This window comes from Eleutherodactylus coqui, chromosome 9 (assembly GCF_035609145.1).
Source record: "Eleutherodactylus coqui strain aEleCoq1 chromosome 9, aEleCoq1.hap1, whole genome shotgun sequence".
Lineage (NCBI taxonomy): Eukaryota > Metazoa > Chordata > Amphibia > Anura > Eleutherodactylidae > Eleutherodactylus > Eleutherodactylus coqui.
Window position 1 is genome coordinate 68,456,317 of NC_089845.1, and position 24,046 is coordinate 68,480,362.

Sequence of the window (24,046 nt, forward strand, 5' to 3'; positions counted from 1 at the left end):
AAATATTGTCTAGGTAGCCACATTTAAATATACGTTTTTACATAATGGATGGGTCATTTCAGGTTCACTGGTGCAGCAGGTGCGGAACATTAATAGAAGTAATATTTTTTATGCATGTTCTAATAGAGCGCAGCCATTGTTAGAGGAGTCTGAAAGCTCCATCATCTGCCAGAAACACATGAGAGAAGATCACACTGGTGAAGTCTCAGGCTTTCACTAATTTCCAGAATGCTCAGAGTTGTTTAGCACTGCTCAGATATTTCTCTTAGGGCCCGTACCCACTGGCGATAGGTTTTCTAGTGATACGAGAGAGCGTGAAAATACATGATTATGAAACCAATGATTTTCAATGGTTTCATTCTCATCTGCGATGTGTTCACTCAAGCCTCGTTGTAATACAAAAAAGCTGCAATATCGCCCATTGTTTTCAATTAGACTGGGGTGAGAGATAGGGGGCGCGGCTAAAGGGCTTTTCCAGGGGTTCCCTGAGAGCGGGGGTGAGGGGGCAAGGCTAGAGGGGTTCACATAGTGATTCAATCCCTGACCAACAGAGGGGGTGGGGCTAGTGAGATCCACCTGCTAGCCTCAGCCCCTCTCTTTGCTAGAGAAGAATCCCTCTAGCCCTGCTTTTCTCTAAATATGGGGAGATGTGTAAGAGATTCCCTGTAGCTCTCCTAGCTACGGCGGATTCCAAGGCTGTTGCGCAGCTAAAGGGCTTTCCCCGAGAGCAAGGCTAGAGAGGGGTGGGGCTAGAGGGATTCTTCTCTAGCAAAGTGAGGGGGATAGCGGGTGGATCCCGCTAGCCCTGTCTCTCTCTTGGCTAGAGATTGATTCACTATGAGAATCCCTCCAGCCCCACCCTCTCACCCCCACTCTCGGGGAAAGACCTTTAGCCACGCCCCCTATCTCTCCAAATATGGGGAGATATGTAAAAGATCCCCTGTAGCTCCGCCCCCATCTTTCTCCTTGCTATAGGTGATTCCAAGGCTGCTGCACAATCTTCTCCTATTGAAAACACTGGGCGATATCGCTTTTTTGTATCGCAGCGAGGCTTGAGTGAACACATCACAAATGAGAATGAAACCATTGAAAATCATTGGTTTCATAATCATGTGTTTTCACTCTTGCATCGCCAGAAAACCTTTCGCCAGTGGGTAAAAGCCCTTAGGCTACATTCACACAGGCGAGCGTGATATCGGGTCGAGAAACTTGGTTTAATATCGCACTTGCCAATGTGTGTTTTTCACGGTAATACAAAACATTTTTACTTGAAATTCGCATTGCATCACTCCTGTAAACTTGCGTTCTTCTTGTGCGTGTTGCGATGCTTTCAATAGGAAACATCACATTGCACTTGCATGAGAGAGCCACGTGATGGCTTGGTAAGGTTCCGTTGAAAACAATGGGCGAGGCGTTCCAAGGGTAAGCCCAAAGATAGAACTTGCTGTGATTTTTGTTGTTTTCGAAAAATGGCTCATGTAAATGAATCCATTGAAAAAGAATGGATTTCATATTCGCATCAAACAAAAACCGTGTGATAATATCGCTCGTGTGGATAAGCCTTTACTAAAACATCTAACATACAATCTACCATTGATTTAAACGATGTCTTGTCTGGTATGCCAGATTTTTAATTGTAGAACTCAATGATCAGTATCCGGGCTGAGACTTTCTTTATTTTGATCATCGAGCCTCCAAAAGAAAGAAATAAAAAGAGATCAAAAGTTATATGCTCTCCAAAATGTCCCTAATGAAAACATCAACTCATACCGCAAAAAGTCTTCATAGAAAAAACTTATGGCATTCTAAATATGCAAACATCATTTTTCCCCCTGCAAAATACTTTTAATGTGCAAAATTAGTAAAGTATAAAAATAAATATGCCTAAACTTGGTATTGCTTTAATTCAGCTGGCCTGCAGATTTGGTATTGCTGTAATCAAACGGACATGCAATGAAAAGCAATCAGAAAGTTGTCTGCATTCCAAAAATGTACCAATGAAAATGTAAGCCCTGGCTGCAAAAAAACAAGCCCCCACACAGCTTTGTAGATGGAGAAATTAAAGTTACGGCTTTCAGAATGTGGGGTCATAGAATTTCAGAAGGGTTTTTTTTTTTCTTTTTTGCACAAACTTGTTTAAAACATGAAAAAAACCTACATAAATTAGATATTACCATACAGTAATCGTATTGACCCACAGAATAAAATTAACTTGTCACTTACTTTGCACAGAAAATGTAAAAAAATAAATAAACCGTGCAAGAATTGCTGATTTTGCTCTTAAAAAAGTTAACAAGAAAGATCAGTCATATAGACTCCAAAATGGTACTATCAAAAACATCAACTCATCCTGCAAAAGACTGGATGGGGCATTCACAAATTGGAGAGAAATTGGATAACAAATTTTGGGGTGCTTTTTCTCTTCTTGTCTGTTTTGGGAATGAAAATTTGGTGCTATACCTATGCATTATTGGAAGATTGTCATTCTTGATTTTCACAGCCCAATGTTAACAACTTCCATAAGAGACCTGTGGGGTCAAAATGCTCACTACACCCTTGGATGAATTCATAGAGAGGTCTAGTTTCCAAAATGTTACTTTGATGTGGTTCTCTGTTCTGGGTGCTTCAGGGCTCTGCAAATGTGACATGACTCCCAAAATTATTCGAGCCAAATAATGTTTCTTCTCTTCTGAGCCTGCCATACATCAAAAGAGCAGTTTACGCCCACATATTGGGCATTTCCATACTTAGGAGAAATGTCTAAGCAGAAGAGATTCTGTCATCAGGTTCATGCTACCCTAAGCACAGGTAATATTAAGCTGGGACAGGGATACCTATTGTCCCCGTGGCTGTTTTATTCTGATGCTGCGGAGTTTCAGTATAAACGCACTTTGAAGTTTGATTTGGAGCTAAGCTTCAAGTCACTTGTTGGCCCGTATCAGCCTCTCCTCCTCTTTTATATATAGGGGAAGAGCTTGTCAGTCTTCATGCTACAAGTGAGGGTTGGCTAGCGTGGCCCACCCACATGACGTGGAGCTCTGAGTCTAACCTCAAAGTATATTTATTCTGAAACGCCACAGCATTTTAGAATAAAACACCCATAAGGGCAACAGACATCTCTGTCCTGACCCTGATGACATAATCCTTTTAAGTCCTGCTGTGTTACAGAACTAAATGGCTTAGTATTTTACATCTGCAAAAAAATACATTTTCAAGTTGAATCTCCATGCTACCGCATTTCCCTGAAAATAAGCCCTACCTAGATTTTCAGGAAGAGAGGGGGAGCTTGAATTATAAATGACATCACTAAATGGCTGTGGTTGGTTTATCGAGCGCCAGTTCTAATTGGCTAAGCCAGCGGCACTTGTGATCCAATCACAGCACTTGCTTGCTGGAGGTGGTGTATTCAAAGCCCCGTCACCAGAAAGAGAGTGTGCTGTGTCAACGCTGAGGACACGACAGCCTGGCGCAGTGCCAGAGACCACCGTGAGGGACCCAGATGCCGCAGGCCAGGTGAGTATAAGATGCAAACAAGAACTTTTTAAGAACAAAGTAGGTTGTTAGTTGCTTCCAAATGGAAAACTGTGGAATATCCATATAAGTATGATATGTCTCTGTTACACAGGAATAAATGGATGTTTAGTAGATAGTATGATGCTTCTGTACCAATATGTATATGTGATGGACTACAACTACTGCTTTCTGTCTTGCAGGACTGGGTGCATCTTTGGTCGTTACCCTATGATCATGGTAGTGAAGAGCAAGTCATGCCAAGGCTGGGACTAGAGTGGTTGATACCTTTGTGGGTAGACAGAGATCCTGAGGTTAGTACAAATTGTAACCTTAGGAGTAAGTGATCCTTGACTTCATGTATTATTGCAGTGTAATGTAGATTGCATAACAAGGAATGATTTATATTCATTATTTGCCGTCTGATTGCTTTTTCAGTAATAGGTTATTTTATATTCTGCTGCTTGGTATCTTTTGTTTCTCCATAGCAACACTCTTTGTGTAATAAGTCTATTGTAAGGTATTGTGTCGTCTTTACATAGCTATATTATTTTTGATCATTTCTTATGTCAAGTATTAAAGGGGAACTCTCAGCTTGGAAATACTATGCAACCTAAAGGCATAATTTTATAGAACAGGTGAAGCTGAACAGATTTATATATAGTTTTGTAGGAAAAGATTCAGTATATCTTGTAGTTTTATTCATTTATATCCCTACTCATTTTGGTCTTTGGGAGTCTAGTGGGCGGTGCTACTCGGTGATCGACAGTCTTTCCTGTATCAGTGTACAAACAGATATTGCCGCTAATCACTGATATCACCGCCCACTGGACTCCTAAAGCCTAGAATGAGCATGGATTTCTATGAATAAAATGCAAGTCATAGTGAATATTTCCCCATGAAAAAAATAAAAATAAATATATATATATATATATATATATATATATATATATATATATATATATATATACATACATATATATACATACATATATATACATACATATATATACATACATACATACATACATACATACATACATACATACATACACACACACACATATACACACACACACACACGTAACAGGTTCCCTTTAAGCACTACGACTATAAAATATACTCGGCATGCAAAGACTGAATTTTATTTGCCACACTAAAATGCTAAGGACTAATACTGATAAAATGCAATACATAGATGGATCACATTATATCCCTAACATTGGTCGTACTGTGTCTTACACGGAATAGCTACTGGTAATATATTTAGGCACATTACATTCAGCCTGTTATCTGCAGTTGTGCTGCTCTGTTTTTAAATAAATGATGTGATGGGCCTCTGATGTGTGCGCTGTTCTTCCTGCAATGCTCGCGGGAATCGTCCGTACAGAATATAGAATGTATCTTTAATTTACTTGGTAATTAAATGTCATTGACTTATTTCTGACCTTTCATGGTAGGATCAGTTCAGTGAACATCTGCCTTTCAATTTCTTGGTATTAAATAGTTTAATAAACTTAAAGGTATCACTAGTTTGAATGCTTTAGAAAAAAATCCCACAATATTAAAGTGCTGCTTTGGTGTAAGACTGCTTGTTGATATGTATTGAAGAATTGTTTCTTTCACTCTCCCTGGTAGAATATGATGAATGGAAACACACTTGTTGGTTGCAGTAGTGAGCAGCATGGGGGAGAGGATTTGACATTTTTGTGGTTACTTACTATGTATGGTATATAGCTAGAAATGAGCGAGCACGCTCGGTTAAGGCAGATACTTGAGCAAACATCGCTCTTCTTGAGTAACTGAATACTCGTCCAAGCAAATGCGGGGGTGGTCTGCAGGGGGGGAAGAGAGAGAGAGAGATCTCTTACTCTCCCCCCGCTACCCCCCGCATTTGCTCGGACGAGTATTCAGTTACTCGAGAAGAGCGATGTTTTCTCAAGTATCTGCCTTAACCGAGCGTGCTCGCTCCTCTATGTAGTATTCTGATGGGGGAAGCCTTAACTTTTTGTGACAGGCAGCAAAAAAGCTGAAATTGCCCATGTGTATACAAGAAGTATAGGTAAAAAAAATTAACCACAACCTTAAATGGGTTGTTCCAGAAAAACAAGTTATCCTCTATGCACAGAAAAGGCCCAGGGGAAGATGGAACAATACCTTTGCAGCATTCCAACAAGTCAATGTCAAACTCTGTAGACACGCCTTATAACAATGACTGGGAATTGAAAACCAAACCAGAATTCCATACACAGACACCTGTTTCAGGGTCATTGCCCCTCAAAAGTGTGCAGTAGGTTTCTGGCTTGGCTAGTGAGAGTCCTATAGACATGGCTCAGGAAGGATACTGTTTTTCCTTAAGAGCACCTAGGTGGTGTGTGAGGAGATACCTAGAAGGTGAGTGAGGAGACGTAAAGTGCAATTTTCAATTCCCGGTTATTGTTATAAGGCTTGTATAAAGATTTTGACATTGACTTGCAGGAATGCTGCCTTCCAATAGGTGGCGCTGCAGAGATATTGTTCCATCTTTCCCTATTTGCATATTTCTCAGAGGAGCATGCATGGCCTTATAAGTCTCCTCACACACCACTTGAGTGCTTTGCTTAAGAGAAATGATACCCATTCTGACCCAGAATAGGTCCACATACTGAGGTCCAGTACGCCCTGCAATGAAGGCAGCGATGGTCACATATTTCAATGGGACCTGAAAAGATAATGGAGATTTGAAATTTGGCCATCATTAGCAGTCGCATTGAAATTAATGGATTGGAGGTGTGCATGTAGGACTGTCTCTGCACTAATTGCAGAATGTACTCTATTCTCTTGATTGATAGGGTCCCAATGGTCACACTGTCACCAATCAGAAGTTATACCCTATCCTGTTGATAGGGGATTACTTGTTTTCATGTCACAGCCGCTTTAAAACGGGTATTTCCATCTTGCCTAGTTATGGCCAAGATGGCAATACTGCTCTGTCTGGGGTGGTTGGAAATAAGGAAACAGACGAGCAGGCTATGCTTTCTCCATAACTCCCTTTCACTTTTATGGGTGTGACGTAAACAGTATAACACAACCCGCTTGGTCATACTCTGTTGGCCACCTAATGGTGTCGTGGGTAGCCGTTTTTTGAGTTGGGTTTGGGTCACACAGGTGGGACCTGCAACTATTAGACTTTTATGACACACAATGTAGATATGCTATAAAAGTCTGAGATGGGAATACCCTTTTAAGAATTCCTAGTGATGCCTGGGTCTTCTCAGCTAATGATTACTATTGGCATTCAGTTGCCATCATAGTTGGCCACTTTATGACCTTCATGTGAACTGTTAACGGCTCGTACATGGCTCCACATTAGGCTACACTGCATTAGCCTATAAAAATAATTGAAAATGCATTAGAATATTTGTTTTATTTTTATGCATAACCCTACATCAGAAGTAACAGTAAATACCTTGTATCTGTATAGTTTTTACAAGTGTACATTTATAGGAATAGTTCCAATTTTCTATGTGCTGTAAGTGTATGTGTATAACAAATTCTACTACTATATTACTATTTCTAGGTGAGGTTTACAAGCCTGGCTATTGGCTCAGCATTGACAACTATTAAAGAAGGCTGTGTTATCTTGTCTGACAGCTGTCAGAACATTTCTGGAGGCTTATGGGGAACAGTGCTAAGTATCTTTGTTGACCAGTATGAATGTAGCATGGTGCGCAGAGAGGTGAGTCATTCTATTGCTTACCTAGAATGCCTTTTTTTATCTTGAAAGACTGACTTAATATCATCAAAATTTCATACCAGGACAGAAATGCAAAGCAACTTTAGGCTGGCTGTCCATAGGCGATTTGTCATAGCGTGATCTGCAGCGAAAAATCACACAGAGTAATGCCTGAACGAATTAACAACATTTTTGCATAAAATGCTGTACATTAAAACGCACAGATAATTGTCTGAAGTCCTCTCTATTTTCCTCATTAGCTCAAGTAAACACTATATAGGTTGTTTGCTCAGGTGGGCGTATGTTTATGCGAGGGAAACTCTGGCCTGCAGGATTTTAATCAGTGTGAAGAAAATCCATTGTCTTCTGCTGGCATGAGTAAACAAGTACTCATTGTGTTTGAAAAAAGCAAACAAACACCCCTCCTCTTAAGTCCTTCAGGTGCTCAAAGACTGAACAATTGCCATTTAAATTAAACAAATAACGCACTACCGAACTACTATTTTTATGCCGACTGAAACTCGACAAGTGAATGAATAGTGCACGACGGACGCGCCTTTACACGTAACTATTATCACTCACGTTGCTTGTTTGAACAAATTGTGAGCAATAATTGCTGCGTGTAAATAGGCCTTTCGTTGAAGAACCCATTCATTGTTGACTGTGCAATTTTTCCAAATATTCTGATTTATCAAACTCCAACCATACCTCGGACAGGTAGATGAAGCAGGAATTCTGTCCATTAAAGGAGTTCTGCATTCTGTAACTTCTCCAACTTCTTGTCAGGAAAGCTTTTTACAAAAAAAAAGGAATTGTCCAGAATGTCGCACTGTGGGGTCAGCGATAATCTGTGGTTGAACTAGGCAGTAATTGTTTAATTCCCCTGCAGCACCTCCTCATGGGAAATAAAGCATTACGCAGTTCTTACAGCAATCAATAGGCTGCCCATGTAATGCATGGATCTGCTAGATCCTCCATGAGAGACTTTGTATCTGCTCTCCACTCCCATGAACAGATTAGAATCTTGTACGGGGTATTTTTTTTTATCTATTAAAGCAAGTTCCCTGATGAAGTATTTGAAAATGTCGTTTTTCTTTAAATCGAGCATCACCTGCAAATGGATAACTGATGGAAGAGCATAGGTACACATTGGTACGAATGTGTACTAGAGTTTTCCTTTATGCTCATTCCCTTGCTTTGCAGATAGAACTTGCTCGTAATGTGTAATGGATGCCACAGTTAAATGTAATGTAGCTTGAATTTTTTGACTTTTTACTCGCCGCTATTAAAGGTTCAGATGCAGACGTGCAAATGTTTTCCGTACAATGGGCCAGAAAAAATCCTATTTTAGTTTGGCACCCTCTTACTTTAAACACTTTGTAATGTTGTAGACTAAATTGAATGGCTTTGAAATGTATTAAAGTAAAATGATTGAAAGTATTGTTCTTGCTAATCTTTCCCTGCTAGATGGTACTTGCAAACAACTTCAGCTAGATGGCAGTGTTAAGATCTTATAGGAGTGTTTTTTTGTTTTCAGGCAGTATTTATTCTGCAGAACATGCTTGTTATCCAAATGTCAGAAAATGCAGAAGATTCTAAGGAATCAAGTTTTCAGGTTAGTGGCATTTTATGTCCACAACGTCAGTAAATCTTTTTCACAGCTGCTTTCTGGAATGGCAAAGTGTAATTACTGTCCGTTTCACTAACTGAATAATAATCACAATAATAATCTGTGACATCAATGTACAATACAGAGTATACTTGTTATCCAAATGTCAGAAAATACAGAAGATTCGAAGGAATCAACTGTGATGGGTATTACAGTACGAGCATAGCAGCTCCTTCACACAGCTGATTGGTGGGGATGCCGAGAGTCAGACCTAGACTGTTCTGGTACTAATTGCCTAACTAAAGCCGGGATAACCCTCATGGCTTGGTGCAGCTAGAGAAAAATCCACGACATCCTACAAAACTACAGGTAGATAGCAATTGGAGTTTAAACAAACCAGGAAAAGTATTATACACTGTCCTTCATGCACACAGACCTAACAAGAATAGGCAAAAACTGAAGCCTATTTCCTAATTAAAGGAGTTGTACCAAGTTTTACTTTTTTTCACCTTTCCACAAGACTCTGATCAGTTGGGATCTCACTGCTGAGTCCTCCACTGATCCTGAGAACAGAGGTTCCATGTCCCCCTTTCCTCCTTACTGCCCTCCTCGTCACCCTGTGGTAAGGAGGAAATTGAATGGATCGGCAGTCACACATGCCGCTCCATTCATCTTTAGTGGGGCTGCCGAATATAACCAAACTCTTGTACTTGGCTATTTTCATCAACCACATTGAAATGAACCTGTGAAATTGCCACCGATCAAGCTTTTATCGCCCATGCTTTGGATAGGTGATATAAGTCAATCTTGCTACAACCCCTTTAATTTTAACATGTTTACTAGGGATGAGCGAGTATACTCGCTAAAGCACTACTCGTCCGAGTAATGTGCCTTAGACGAGTATCTCCCTGCTCGTCCCTGAAGATTCGGGAGCCGCCGCAGCTGACAGATGAGGTGCAGGGGAGAGCAGGCGGGAGAGAGGGAGAGAGAGATCTCCCCTCCGTTCCTCCCTGCTCTCCCCCGCAGCTCCCCACTCCACGGCGGCCCCCGAATCTTCAGGGACGAGCAGGGAGATACTCGTCTAAAGCACATTACTCGGACGAGTAGTGCTTTAGCGAGTATACTCGCTCATCCCTAATGTTTAACTTCTTCATTACTAAGGTATTTCTAGCCTGAAAGGGGTTATCTGACAAAATCATTTACCCACAGGATAGGTGATACATGATTGATAACTGGGGGGTGACTTATGGGATCCCTCGGGGTCATGAGTCTACTGTGTGAGTGACTCATACATGCTCACCACTACTCCATTGACTTTCATAGGGCTGACAGAGATGGCGGAGTGCTGTACTCTACTATCTCCATAGAGACTGAATGGAGTGGTGATCACACATGCGCACCACCGCTTCTTTTACTTGGCAATCTCAGGAGGAGCCAATCTTATCACAATGGTCTGATCCCCGATGATCAATCATTTATCGCCTATCCTGTGGTTAGTAATGACTTTTGTGAGAGAATTCCTTTTAAATGCTTCTGTATAATGATTGATGAGGTCTACGAGATGGATCATTGTATACAAGATGTAAAGCGGTCAATGATTTGATCAACCTTATGTGCCTTTCCATTTACAAAAAACTTTATTTGCAACTCTGAGTGGCAAAGACTGTTTGGATAACTGCATGTTTTAAGTGGCTAGAAATTCGATCTTCATTTTAAAGAGGACATCGAGAAAATGACTAAATAGTCCCTTTATCTTAAGTTGTTGGAACTTGTTCTTTTACTGAGAATTTCAAGGGAGATGTAGAACCGACCAATCACAGCTTTCTTAGGTTGAATAATCATTAAAGATCGTTTGTGCCCATAAAGCCAATCATCTGCTATCTGTGACCGAGCACTGATTGGCCGGCATGCTTGGTGAATCGGCGCTCGTTACACGGGGCTGACTTTTTGCTTTGGGCCTCTAAACTTTTTATTCTGTAAGAATTCTTATGCACGCTGTTTATTCTTCTATTGAAATAAATTATTCTGTAGCCTAAAAGTGTTTGCTTCAGACAACAGTCAGCATTGTTAATAAGCAGCTCCTCTGTCATAGACAATTCTTTTTTGTTAAGCTTCAATTACACAGATCTAGTGATTCAGTGTTTGTCTTTTAGCAGTCAAGCACAAAAACTGCTTATGTTGATATTCCCCTTAATAACTATGCAAACTTCCAGCTTTTTCACTTTCTTGATTTACATTTCCTTGCAATAGAGATCGCTTAGTCTGCATTTGTACACCACGCAAAGTAGCAGAACTTGTGTTATCTAATTCTTAATTACATTGCTAACGTTATTTTTGGCAGCACTCGGTAAAGCAGAACAGGAATGAATAGGAATTTAAAGCAGGTCCAACATTTTTGATTGTTAAAATGTTCAAATGCTGTTCGCTATTATAAGGCGGCCTATGGAAATGTTGGCAGCCGCAAAGAACAGACTCTTTGATGGAGATTAGTAGCTATGTACAAATATACAATGTGTGTGTGTATAATATATTACTGTAATCCAGCTTCCAGTCATCTAGAAAGTCTGATAAACGGGCACTTTTCTAGGATGTAAGAACACTTTGCCACGTAGTGATAACTAATGGGGACGTTCCTCTAATATAAAAAAAAAGTTATGGTAGATTTTTGGTTAGCACTTTATTTTAGGCTTTTCTAGAATAGTCCAATAGTCCAGAATATTTCATAATCTAGTGCACTTACCAGGTTCCAATGGTGCTCATAAATTAACATACCCTAGGCAGAAATTTATGAAAACACGAGTGATCAGACTAAATACGTCTGTGACGTTTACGTGTGTTTCAGTTGAAACTATTGTACATCAAGGAATAGCACAGTCATTAAAATAAACCAATTCTGTCTAGTCAGCACAATTCCGGCGACACCAAGTTTATACAGTTTTTCATGTTTTGCTATTTTTGTACACCTGAAAGCACTTTTATAATTTTTTATTTTTTTTAAGATTTGCTTTTATGTCGCCGCATTTCAAGAGCCATAGCATTTTTATTTTGCTATCGATGGAGCTCTGTGGGGGCTTGTATTTTTTGGTATGAACTCTAAACGTACTTTATCCAATTTTTGGGAATATGTAACATTTTTTTTTGGTTGCAACTTTTCACACATAAACACAAATACTTTTTTTTTTTTAATCGCTGCATTTAAAGACCCCTAACGGTTTTCTCTTTTTTTTTTAACAGTACTTTTTTATGGTACATTTTGATCACTTTCTATTCCATTATTTGTAAGGCGAGATAGATAAAATTAACTATTTCGCCATGTTCTTTTTAAATTTTTTTTCATGACCTGCACTGTGCAGGTAAAATGTATAAACTTTTTTCTCTGGGTCATTGTGAATGCAACAATACCACATGTGTGATTTTTTTTTTTTTTTTTTTCAATATAGTGAAGGAGAAAGGTGGGATTTTTAGATTTTTACTTTTTATTTACATTTTTTTTTTACTATTTTTTTTTCAATACTTTAATAACTTTTTTTGTCCCACTGGGGGACTTTATTATGATTGTCATCATTCGCTTATTACAACAATTTCTTGCTCTATGTGATATTATGGAAATAACAATTAAAGCTGTTCATTTTTGATTTGGAGAATTAGCAGGATGTTGTTGGTTGTATCATTGTTTGTTTAAAAATTATTCTTTTCCAGATTACGCGGTCTAGTGGTTTTCTATGGGAAAAAAATTATTCCTGTCAAATACTAGTGTGTAGTGCTGAAAAACACCACCATGCTCGAATCCACCACACTATATAACACGTGATAAAAATGTTATGTAACTAGCCCCCAGTATATATAAATCAGAAAGGAAGAACTAACTAAGGTAATACTAGCTATCTGATAATCCTAGCCGCCTCCTCCTTGAGGGTGTCATGTGATCTCAATTCTGACTAGCTCAGATTTACTTGGCTTTATGTTCCTCTCAAACTAGTCGATTCCTAAATTGGCATAATCCCTGTGATGGACCCTACCACTCAGCATAAGGGAACACAGACAGTCCTATCACAATTACTGATGATGGTCACACAGCTCCTGTCATACACTTATAATAAAGGAGATCACAGTTCATCCTCCTGTCTGTAGCTTGTTTAAGTGAATAAAGAATCCAGATGGTAATGGTAGTATTTTTTCTGACGCATTGATGACACAGTCCCCAGCTGCTCACGTAATGCTGTGCTCATGCATCATGGGATTGATAGCACAGAACAGCGAAAGTGAAAGCAACATCAAGATGGTGCCTGATGAGTATCAGACGGGAGACTGCACTGTATGGAAGAGACTGCAGTATACAGAGGAGATCTCCAGAGCATGACAGGCAATCTGGTGAGGGATGCAGGGATAGAAAAATGTACTTTTGCCCAAGTGGCCCCTTAAGATATACACTACCGTTCAAAAGTTTGGGGTCACATTGAAATGTCCTTATTTTTGAAGGAAAAGCACTGTACTTTTCAATGAAGATAACTTTAAACTAATCCTAACTTTAAACAAATGCACTCTATACATTGCTAATGTGGTAAATGACTATTCTAGCTGCAAATGTCTGGTTTTTTGTGCAATATCTACAAAGGTGTATAGAGGCCCATTTCCAGAAACTATCACTCCAGTGTTCTAATGGTACAATGTGTTTGCTCATTGGCTCAGAAGGCTAATTGATGATTAGAAAACCCTTGTGCAATCATGTTCACACATCTGAAAACAGTCTAGCTCGTTACAGAAGCTACAAAACTGACCTTCCTGTGAGCAGATTGAGTTTCTGGAGCATCACATTTGTGGGGTCAATTAAACGCTCAAAATGGCCAGAAAAAGAGAACTTTCATCTGAAACTCGACAGTCTGTTCTTGTTCTTAGAAATGAAGGCTATTCCATGCGAGAAATTGCTAAGAAATTGAAGATTTCCTACAACGGTGTGTACTACTCCCTTCAGAGGACAGCACAAACAGGCTCTAACCAGAGTAGAAAAAGAAGTGGGAGGCCGCATTGCACAACTAAGCAAGAAGATAAGCACATTAGAGTCTCTAGTTTGAGAAACAGACGCCTCACAGGTACCCAACTGGCATCTTCATTAAATAGTACCCGCAAAACACCAGTGTCAACATCTACAGTGAAGAGGCGGCTGCGGGATTTTGGGCTTCAGGACAGAGTGGCAAAGAAAAAGCCATATCTGAGACTGGCCAATAAAAGAAATAGATTAAGATGGGCAAAAGAACACAGACATTGTACAGAGGAAGACTGGAAAAAAGTGTTGTGGACGGATGAATCCAAGTTTGAGGTGTTTGGATCACAAAGAAGAACGTTTGTGAGACGCAGAACAAATGAAAAGATGCTGGAAGAATGCCTGACGCCATCTGTTAAGCATGGTGGAGGTAATGTGATGGTCTGGGGTTGCTTTGGTGCTGGTAAGGTGGGAGATTTGTACAGGGTAAAAGGGATTCTGAATAAGGAAGGCTATCACTCCATTTTGCAACGCCATGCCATACCCAGTGAACAGCGCTTGATTGGAACCAATTTCATCCTACAACAGGACAATGACCCCAAACACACCTCCAAATTGTGCAAGAACTATTTACAGCAGAAGCAGGCAGCTGGTATTCTATCGGTAATGGAGTGGCCAGCGCAGTCACCAGATCTGAACCCCATTGAGCTGTTGTGGGAGCAGCTTGACCGTATGGTACGCCAGAAATGCCCATCCAACCGTTCCAACTTGTGGGAGATGCTTCTAGAAGCGTGGGGTGCAATTTCACAAGCTTACCTCAACAAATTAACAGCTAGAATGTCAAAGGTGTGCAATGCTGTAATTGCTGCAAAAGGAGGATTCTTTGACGAAAGCAAAGTTTGATGTAAAAACAATGTTATTTCAAATACAAATCATTATTTCTAACCTTGTCAATGTCTTGACTCTATTTTCTATTCATTTCACAACGCATGGTGGTGAATAAGTGTGACTTTTCATGGAAAACACAAAATTGTTTCAGTGACCCCAAACTTTTGAACGGTAGTGTAACTCTAAAAAATACGCAATAGTTGTAATGGAGCAAAATTGAAGACAGATTCTTGGTGAAATTCAGTTTTGCTCAGACCTTTAATACATCTCAACCTGCCGGTCTACCTGTTCTTAGATCTATTTTTGCGGCCCACCATGTGCACCTTTTGTTACATATCCTTTGATATGGGGTATCCTATACCATCTCCCTCATCCTATGTGTTACATACGAAGCAAAGCATGAGTAAGGTTTGAGTGACTTGTGGAGACTAGAGATGAGCGAGCGTACTCGCTAAGGCAAACTACTCGAGCGAGTAGTCCTTTATGCGAGTACCTGCCCGTTCGTCTCAAAAGATTCGGGTGCTGGCGGGGGAGAGCGGTGAGTTGCGGGAGTGAGCAGGAGGGAGCAGGGGGTGGGGTGAGAGTGAGAGAGAGATCTTTCCTTCCCGCTCTCCCCCGACACTCCCCGCCGAGCAGGCAGGTACTTGCATAAGGCACTACTCGCTTGAGTAGTTTGCCTTAGCGAGTACGCTCGCTCATCTCTAGTGGAGACCCTTGGTGGGTATTGTAAAAAGAGCCACAACCACAGCACAGGTAAGGCATTACAAGTGGGGGAACTAAAGTGGGCCAGGCAAAACCCCAAAACTACATGGCTTAATGTTGTTGTAATATGTTAATGAATCATTTTGCTTTATTGACATATATTGTAAACTGTTTTCAGATCCAGAGCCTACATGATGAAGAGTCGGGAATACCTTTAGGAGGAAAACCTGCAATTCAAACCCTTTTAACAGATTACCACTTCTACGAACATGTCAGCCATATGGCTAAGAACTGCTATCTTGGACGTTTTGCTTTTGACTTTGATAAATCCATGAAGACATGTAAAACCCAAGAAAATATTAATTGTAAGTATTGTTAAGGGTAGCCTTCATAAAATGTAGTAGTCTGTACAATCAAGTACAATCAACTTAAAAGCCAGGTTAAAGAGGCAATAAATGTGCCATTCTAGAATACTCATCAAGATATCAATTTTTACTCTCTGGTACTTTTTGTACTATTTTGTACATTGTTTTGGGAATGTTTACCTGCTTTGAAAGGGATATGGAATCATAATGATCTGTCGATTTGTTATAGACCTATTGTATGTGAAAAAAATATTGGATTAAAGAGTTCAGTAGAGTGTTTAAAGGGGTTGTCCCGCGCCGAACGGGGGGGGGGGGTTGAAAAAACCCCCCCCCGTTTCGGCGCGGGACAACCCCTTTAACCCCTTAATGACGCGGCCATTTTTCGTTTTCCATTTTCGTTTTTTCCTCCCCCCTTTAAAAAAATCATAACTCCTTTATTTATCCATCCACGTCACTGTATGAGGGCTTGTTTTTTGCGGGATGAGTTGTATTTTTCAATGGTGCTATTTAAAGTACCATATAATGTACTGAAAAACTTTTAAAAAATTCTAAGTGGAGTAAAATGGAAAAAAAACGACATTTTGCCATCTTTTAGTACGTCTTGCTTCTACGGCGCACAAACTGCAACAAAAACAACATGATAACTTTATTCTATGGGTCGGTACGATTACTACGATGCCAAACTTGTTTAGGTTTTTTTTTACTATACTCCTCTTTTTTTTTTTTTAAAGACATAAAATTTTTTTCAATTATTTTCTGTCGTCATTTTGTGCGCGCGATAACTTTTTTATTTTTCCGTCGACGTAGTTGAGCAAGGTCTCATTTTTTGCGGGATGTCCTGTAGTTTCTGATAGTACCATTTTGGAATACATATGACTTTTTGATCGCTTTTTATTGCGTTTTTTATTGGAGACAGGGTAACTAAAAAAGTGCATTTCTGGCGTTCTTCATTTTTTGTTTCGGACGACGTTCACCGTGCGGGAAAAATTATGTGCTACTTTGATAGATCGGACTTTTACGGACGCGGCGATATCAAATACATATTTTTAATTTATTATTTAGATTTTTTAATAATAGATATGGCAAAAGGGGGGTGATTTAAACTTTTACAACTTTTTTTTTTTTTCAATTAAAAAAAAACTTTATTGATTCTTTTTTTTACTTTACTTTGAAGTCCCCCTGGGGGACTTTAAGATGCGATGCTTTGATCGCTCCTGCAGTATGACGTAATGCTATAGCATTACGTCATACTGCTTTTTGACAGGCAGCCTATGAAGCCACCCCACGGGGACGGCTTGATAGGCAGTCTGCTAAGGCAGCCCTGGGGCCTTTCATTAGGCCCCCGGCTGCCATGATACGTGCAAGGCTCCCCCGATCTCACGCCGGGGGGGCCGCGCGGGACCCCCGAACATCGTTCGGGGGATTTAAATGCCGCTGTCAGAATTGACAGCGGCGTTTAAATGGTTAATAGCCGCGATCGGCCGCGCGGCCGCTCGCGGCTATTGCCCGCGGGTGTCAGCTGTTATAAACAGCTGATGCCCGCACTGTATGAAGAGAGGTTGCCACGCAACCTCTCTTCATACATACCCCGACGCTCCATGACGTACCAGGTACGTCATTGGTCGTTAAGGGGTTAAACCCCGATGCAGGGGTTAAAAAAGACCACCGGAGAGCGCTTACCTTAATCCCCGCGCTCCGGTGACTTCTTACTTACCCGGTGAAGATGGCCGCGGGGATCTTCCTCCTCGGTGGACCGCAGGGCTTCTGTGCGGTCCATTGCCGATTCCAGCCTCCTGATTGGCTGGAATCGGCACGTGACGGGGCGGAGCTACACGGAGCCCCATTGAGAAGATAAGAAGACCCGGACTGCGCAAGCGCGTCTAATTTGGCCATTAGACGGCGAAAATTAGACGGCAACCATGGAGACGAGGACGCCAGCAACGGAGCAGGTAAGTGAAAAACTTTTTATAACTTCTGTATGGCTCATAATTAATGCACAATGTACATTACAAAGTGCATTAATATGGCCATACAGAAGTGTATAGACCCACTTGCTGCCGCGGGACAACCCCTTTAATTTCCTGCAATACAAAACAGTGTTCTGGAAATCATAAGTAGTTCGGTGTCAAAGACTGTGCTAGTGTGATCTACTTGCATTTACAGTTGCAATTTATTTGCCAAATATACAAGCTTTCAGCTGTTTGCAAAAAAAAAAACATTAAGAACAATTTACAACCCTAATTCCCAAAAAGTTGGGACGCTATTTGAATAAATGTAAAAAAAAAATGCAATGATTTGGAAATCTCATAACCATATTTTATTCACAATATCATAGAACACATATCAAAAGTTGAAAGGGAGAGTTTTTTTCCTTTTCATTTAAAAAGAATAACTCATTTAGAACTTGGTGACGGCAACAGTTTTCCAAAAAGTTGGGGCCAGGCCATGTCTATCATTGTGTAGCATCCCCTCTTCTCACAACAGTCTGTAAATGTCTGACAAGTGAAGATACCATTGCTGGAGTTTTGGAACATAAATGTTTGTCCTATTCTTGTCTGATGTAAGGTTGCAGCCGCTCAACCTTACTGGATCTTTTTTGCCGGATTTTTTACTTCATAATATGCCAAATGCTTTCTATTAGTAAAAGGTCTGGACTGCAGGCAGCCAGTTCAGCACCCAAGCTCCTCTTCTGCGAAGCCCTGCTGTTGTGATGAATGCATTATGTGGTTTAGCATTGTCTTGCTGGAATGTTTAAGGCCTTTCCTGAAAGAGACGTCGTCTGGATGGGGACTGTATGTATTGCTCAACATTGATAGTGCATTCCAAGATGTGCAAGCTGCCCATGCCATAGGCACTAATGCAACCCTATACCATCACAGATGCAGCCTTTTGAACTGTACGCTTATTACCTGGATAGTCCGTAGAACACGGGGTGCATGGTTTCCAAAAGAAATTTCACATTTTGATTCATCTGACGACAGAATGGTTTTCCATTTTGCCTCAGTCCCTTTAAAATGAGCTTTGGCCCAGAGAAGACGCCAGTTTTACTGGATTGTGTTGATAAATGGCTTCTTTTTTGCATGATACAGCTTTAACTTGCATTTGTGCATTGCACGGTGAACTGTGTTCAGGCAATGATCTCTGGATGTGTTCCTGAGCCCATGCAGTGATTTGCATTTCAGAATCAGGCCTGTTCTTAATGCAGTGATGCCTGAGAGTCCATGGACCTCGAGCATTCAATATTGACCATTGGCCTTGTCCCTTGTGCACCTGAATTTTTCAAGATTCTTTGAATCTTTTGATATTATGTACTGTATATGGTGAGATATGCAAAGTCTTCACAATTTTACGTTTGAGGAACAGTTTTCTAAAATTTGTTTCAGTTTTTTAGATGCAGTTTTTTACAGATTTGTAAATCTTTGACCATCTTTGCTTCTGAGAGACTCTGCCTCTCTAACACGTTCTTTTTATACACAGTCAGAAAATTGACCCTACAGTTTGTTCTTCCTTAGTATCACTTTTCCAGCCTTTGTAACCCCTGTCTCCGCTTTTATGAGATGTCTTTCTGCCATCAATTTCTAAATGATAAAATGTTTTTAAATGACGAGGAGAAATGTCTCATTTTGAACTTCAGATATATACTCTCTTGTGAATAAAATATGGTTATATGAGATTTCCTAATCATTTCATTCTTTTTTTTCTTTACATTTCTTTACATTTTACACAGTGTCCCAACTTTTTTGGAATTGGGGTTGTAAGTAGCTCAAAGCAACAAGTTTTTTTTCCAAATGCAACACAAGGTGCCACTTTTAATGGATGTTGCTATTTCAGAATTATTCAACCCCTTTATGTCTTACCTAATAGAGCACTTTCACGCGGTTATGACCTGCTGCAAACAAGCTTCTGACAGTGTTCCCAAAGAATTGTAGCCCATTCCTTAAGGGCAATGGTCTTCAGCTCACTAATATTCTTGGGTTTGTGTGCTGCAACTGCTCTCTTCAAATCACAAGGATTTTCTATAGGGTTCAAGTCAGGCGACTATGATCTTCCAGGACTACTTCTGAAACCAAGCCTTGGTGGACTTTAAGTTATGCTTGGAATTATTGTCCTGTTAGGAGGTCCGTAGACTCCCAAACTTCAACTTTCTCACAGAAGGCATGATGTTTTCCTCTAGGATTTCCTAAAACTTGATTGAATCCATTTTCCCACCATACACTGCAGGTTTCCAGTGCCAAAGGAACTAAAGAAGTCCCACCAATGAGCCACTACTACGCTTCATTGTAGGCAGTGTGTTTTTTTTCAGTGTAGGCTTCATTCTTTCTCCTCCAGAAATACTGCTGATCCATACACCTGAAAAATTCTAGTTTTGTTTCATTGCCCCACTGAACATAATCCAAAAAATTCTGTGGCTTGTTAAGCATGTTGGAGCTCACTTTTCTTGTGCTTTTGGGTCAGTAGAGGTGTATGTCCTGGAGTTATGACATGAAAACCTTCAGCGTTTAATATTCGCCTTAATCAGAAACCTTTAGTGCTGTTTCCACCAAATCATGCTGAAGTTCTTTTGTAGTCACTTGAGGCTTTTTGACCATTTTCCTCCTTGGTAATCTGGAGGCAGTCAGGGATGGTGTCTTCTTTCTTCAAAGTTCAGGTAGTGTAGCCAGTCGTCTTTTAACTTTGAACTTGCAATCTAGGCTTCCAACTGTATCTCTAGGAACATTCAGTGCCTTTGCTATCTTTTTGATATAAACAAACAAAAAAAAAAGGAATAAGTTGCAAACCTTTGCTGAACATGCACATACATAGATCTTGTTAGATTCATTTCGCCTTTTTAATTTATAATATTTTTATTTATTTATAATACCAGGTTGTCCAATTCTGAAAGATTGTTCATTTATCTTCAACATATGTCATCAATAGCTGATCAGTGAGGGATTTGTCCCCTGGGACCCCAACTAATCAGCTGTTCACTTCCTTGTATGGAGCAGGAAGCAGACCGCTCTGTGCACCTTGTAGGGGCCCTGTATGGTATTAGAGTGGTTGGGAGCTGTGCCCTGCAATACCATGCTAGACCACCGCACAACGTGCGAAGCTGTCGGCTTCCTCCTCTGTACACCAAAACAACCCCCCAGCAAGCTGCTAATTGGCCCAGGCGGCGGACTCCAGCTGATCAGCTATTGATGAGCTGTCATGAGGATAGGTCATCAATCTTTCAGAGCTATAGATTTTTTTCAGTTTACGTTCACTCCAGACATCTCTCGTCTTGCTCTATCTGAACTCCATTAGCTCCGCAGACCTATCCCATTATTATACTCTTGTTATATTTGACCTACTTGATGTTATATTGAAAATAATAAAAATATAAAAGTAGCCCATAGGTATGAGTGTTTTCAACATTTTGAAGTAGCTCTGCATGTATTAACATGAACCTTGAGTTGGCAGCAGAGCATTTCTAACTGTAAATACATGGGGGCCACTTATCGGGGCACTTGTGCCAGTTTTGGGGTGTAAAAAAGTAGCAAATCTTGGCATATGCCTTCTGTTGCGCAAAAATTTGCACCTGTTTGATTGTGAACCACTTGCAGTGAGGCATGGGAAGAGGGAGGAGTGACCGAGGTGTGAGTGCATGGATGACCGTGGCACAATTTTGTTTTTAACTCGCTTTATTGAAAAATAGCACACACAATGATACACTTGTATTGATAAATATAGTCCTCTCTGTATTTCAGTATGCTGATTATGTGATCTAAATTTCAGGCTCTGAAGATTCACTGTATGTTTGGAATAGTGCTCCCAATGTCTCCAGCACGTCGGGGTCAGAGTCTACATTAAGCACAATAGTAAGTAATCCTTGCTTTTTTGTTATTCTTTTGGGGGGTTTTTGTTAATTGGAAAAGTTTTTTTTTTATGCTGAAATATTTTAGATCAAACAGACCATTAAAGGTATTCTTTACATTTGGTAACAGTCTTCTGAGACCAGTCCTATGCTAGTGTATCCATGTTTTTGTTGACGTTGATATAGTTTTGCGCTCTATATTTCTACATCTTTGTGGAGACCATTCCATCATTTGTTGGTCTTAATCAAATCACTTTTAAGCACATGTATAGGCGCGATTTAAAATCACATCTACGTAGAACCAATGCTTTCCAATGGAAGAGGTCACATGTGCGATTTCTACATGTGCGAAAAATTTGCACCTGCAAAAGATAGAACATATGGGTGGCAATAAACCTGGTCACGCAATTTTTCTATATGCAAAGTGTGTGTGTTTTTTTTTTTTTCACATGCCTATACATGTACTTAAAAATTGCTCGTGTGACTGCACCCTTACCTAAAAAAAATCACACGTGGTATTGCTACATTTGTAATGAGCCAGAGAAATGGCCATGTTGACAGAACAATTAAAAAGTTATGAATTCTGGAATGCGATAAAAAAACTGGAAAATTGGTTGGTCATTACGGAGCATACGGACTTCGTCACTAAATCCCCATTTAGACGGGACAACGGTCAGGCAAACAATGCCCGACACTCGTCCCCACATGTACTAGCTTGTGTGCTGTTCAACAGGAGCGAGTACCGTTGGCTCACAGCGGGGCTGCTGTAGGAGATTTCACTCCTTGCTCTCCCCCGCCCCTCTCCATTCACTTAACACAGCGGCTGTTCAGTATTGAACAGCTGCTATTTACAATGAACAATCATGGTTCAGGACTTTATTCATCTTAACCCTTTCCAATCCACTGACGTCTAAAGACATTCTGATTGAAGCCTGTACAGCTCTGATGTCGGAAGACGTCCGGCAGGACATTCTTACTGTATATTACTGGCCACTCTGTTGTCGGGGGGCCTCTCCGGCATGTCACATACCACAGTACTGGCTCTAGCCAGCAGATGGCGTCATTGTGTAATGGAAGAAAGAGAGAGCCCCCTAGGAAACCCTGAATCCAAAATTGGATTGCAAAGGGTTAAATTGATCGTTTAGTGTAACTAGCAGCCATTCAGTACTGAACGGCCGCTGTGTTAAATGAATGGAGAGGGGCGGGGAAGCGCAAAGAGAGAAGTCTCTAGCCGCCCCACTGCGAGCCAACAATACTCGCTCCTGTGCAACAACACGTGAGCGAGTACATGCGGGGATAGGTTTCGGGCGTCGTTTGCCCAACAGTCGCCCCGTCTAAATGCGTCTTAAGAGGTGAAACTGAAGCTAAGGAAATTTATATTAATGTCCTCTCACCTTCTCGATGCCTACCCACATCTTTGCATAGTGAGCTAGCACTGTGCCTTTTATGTATTTTTTTATTACTTTTTATTTTAAAATCATGAAGGGATCTGGGAAAGCCGGGGATTACACTTCTGTTGGAGGAGAAGTAGAACTGCATTCTAAACAAGCCAGCGTTTGTCAGTCAGCAGAGTTCTGCAGCCCTTATCAGAGTGCCAGAGAAGATAAGCAGACAGCAGGCTGTGACACAGTGACAGTGCAATCTGTTGTTAAACACACTTCCTCCAATGAGGAATGGAATCCGCAAAGAAATGATTCAACTCCAGTCGTGCCGCTTTTATTTAATAGTTAATTGATCATCTGCAGAGAAGCGGTGCGTGTATAAATCTGCTTTATCCATCCCCTCCATCTATCTTTAGTACTGATACACTGAAGTTTGCACTTGCTTTTTAAATAACTACTGTTGGAAGTAGTAGATAAAACAGAAATGCATCGCTTAATTCCCACTAGTGTTTAATTTTACATCATTCAAGCCCATAATTTTTTATAGAAAAAGCCTATTACCATTTCTGTTATCTACTGAGCCTAATGAGATTTTACTTATGGTTGATATGATCAGTTGGATTCAATTAGCATCTTTACCTTTTAGGTTTCCACTGTTTTGGGTAATCAGAAAAGCTATTAAAAAGCTCAAACTGGACAGATCCCTTTTTAACTAATTTGGATGCAGTTTTCAACTATGGTGTGCGACAGAGGACATGATTCTGGAGGCCCATCCTGCATCTCTGCAGAACATACAAACATCTACTTTTATTTGCATTGTTACATTTGCACAAGACATATCAGGGGCTAATAGGTTATTTGGAAATCGGCCCATAACAAATAAACCCTGTTGATGATGACCCTTTTTTACACCGGATGTTTATCGATCAGAATCGTTACAATTCCCACACTTCTGCGGAAATTTAAACAACAATCGCCCTGTGAAAACGCATGCAGCGACTAAACTACTGAATCAGAGTTGTGCTGCTTCTGCATGCAGAAAACTTAGCAACGTATCGTTC

The 24,046-nt window shown here is 40.4% G+C and overlaps 1 protein-coding gene across 1 annotated transcript in view; it reads left to right on the forward strand.

Annotated features, from left to right (window-relative positions):
- RTTN (rotatin) overlaps nucleotides 1-24,046 on the forward strand; it is a 232,755-nt gene that overhangs the window by 149,755 nt on the left and 58,954 nt on the right. Inside the window, exons 31-35 of the mRNA XM_066579499.1 lie at nucleotides 3,714-3,824; nucleotides 7,070-7,228; nucleotides 8,763-8,840; nucleotides 15,584-15,770; nucleotides 21,525-21,607. Of these exons, the coding sequence (XP_066435596.1) occupies nucleotides 3,714-3,824; nucleotides 7,070-7,228; nucleotides 8,763-8,840; nucleotides 15,584-15,770; nucleotides 21,525-21,607 (618 nt within the window). The remainder of the gene's footprint in view (nucleotides 1-3,713; nucleotides 3,825-7,069; nucleotides 7,229-8,762; nucleotides 8,841-15,583; nucleotides 15,771-21,524; nucleotides 21,608-24,046) is intronic.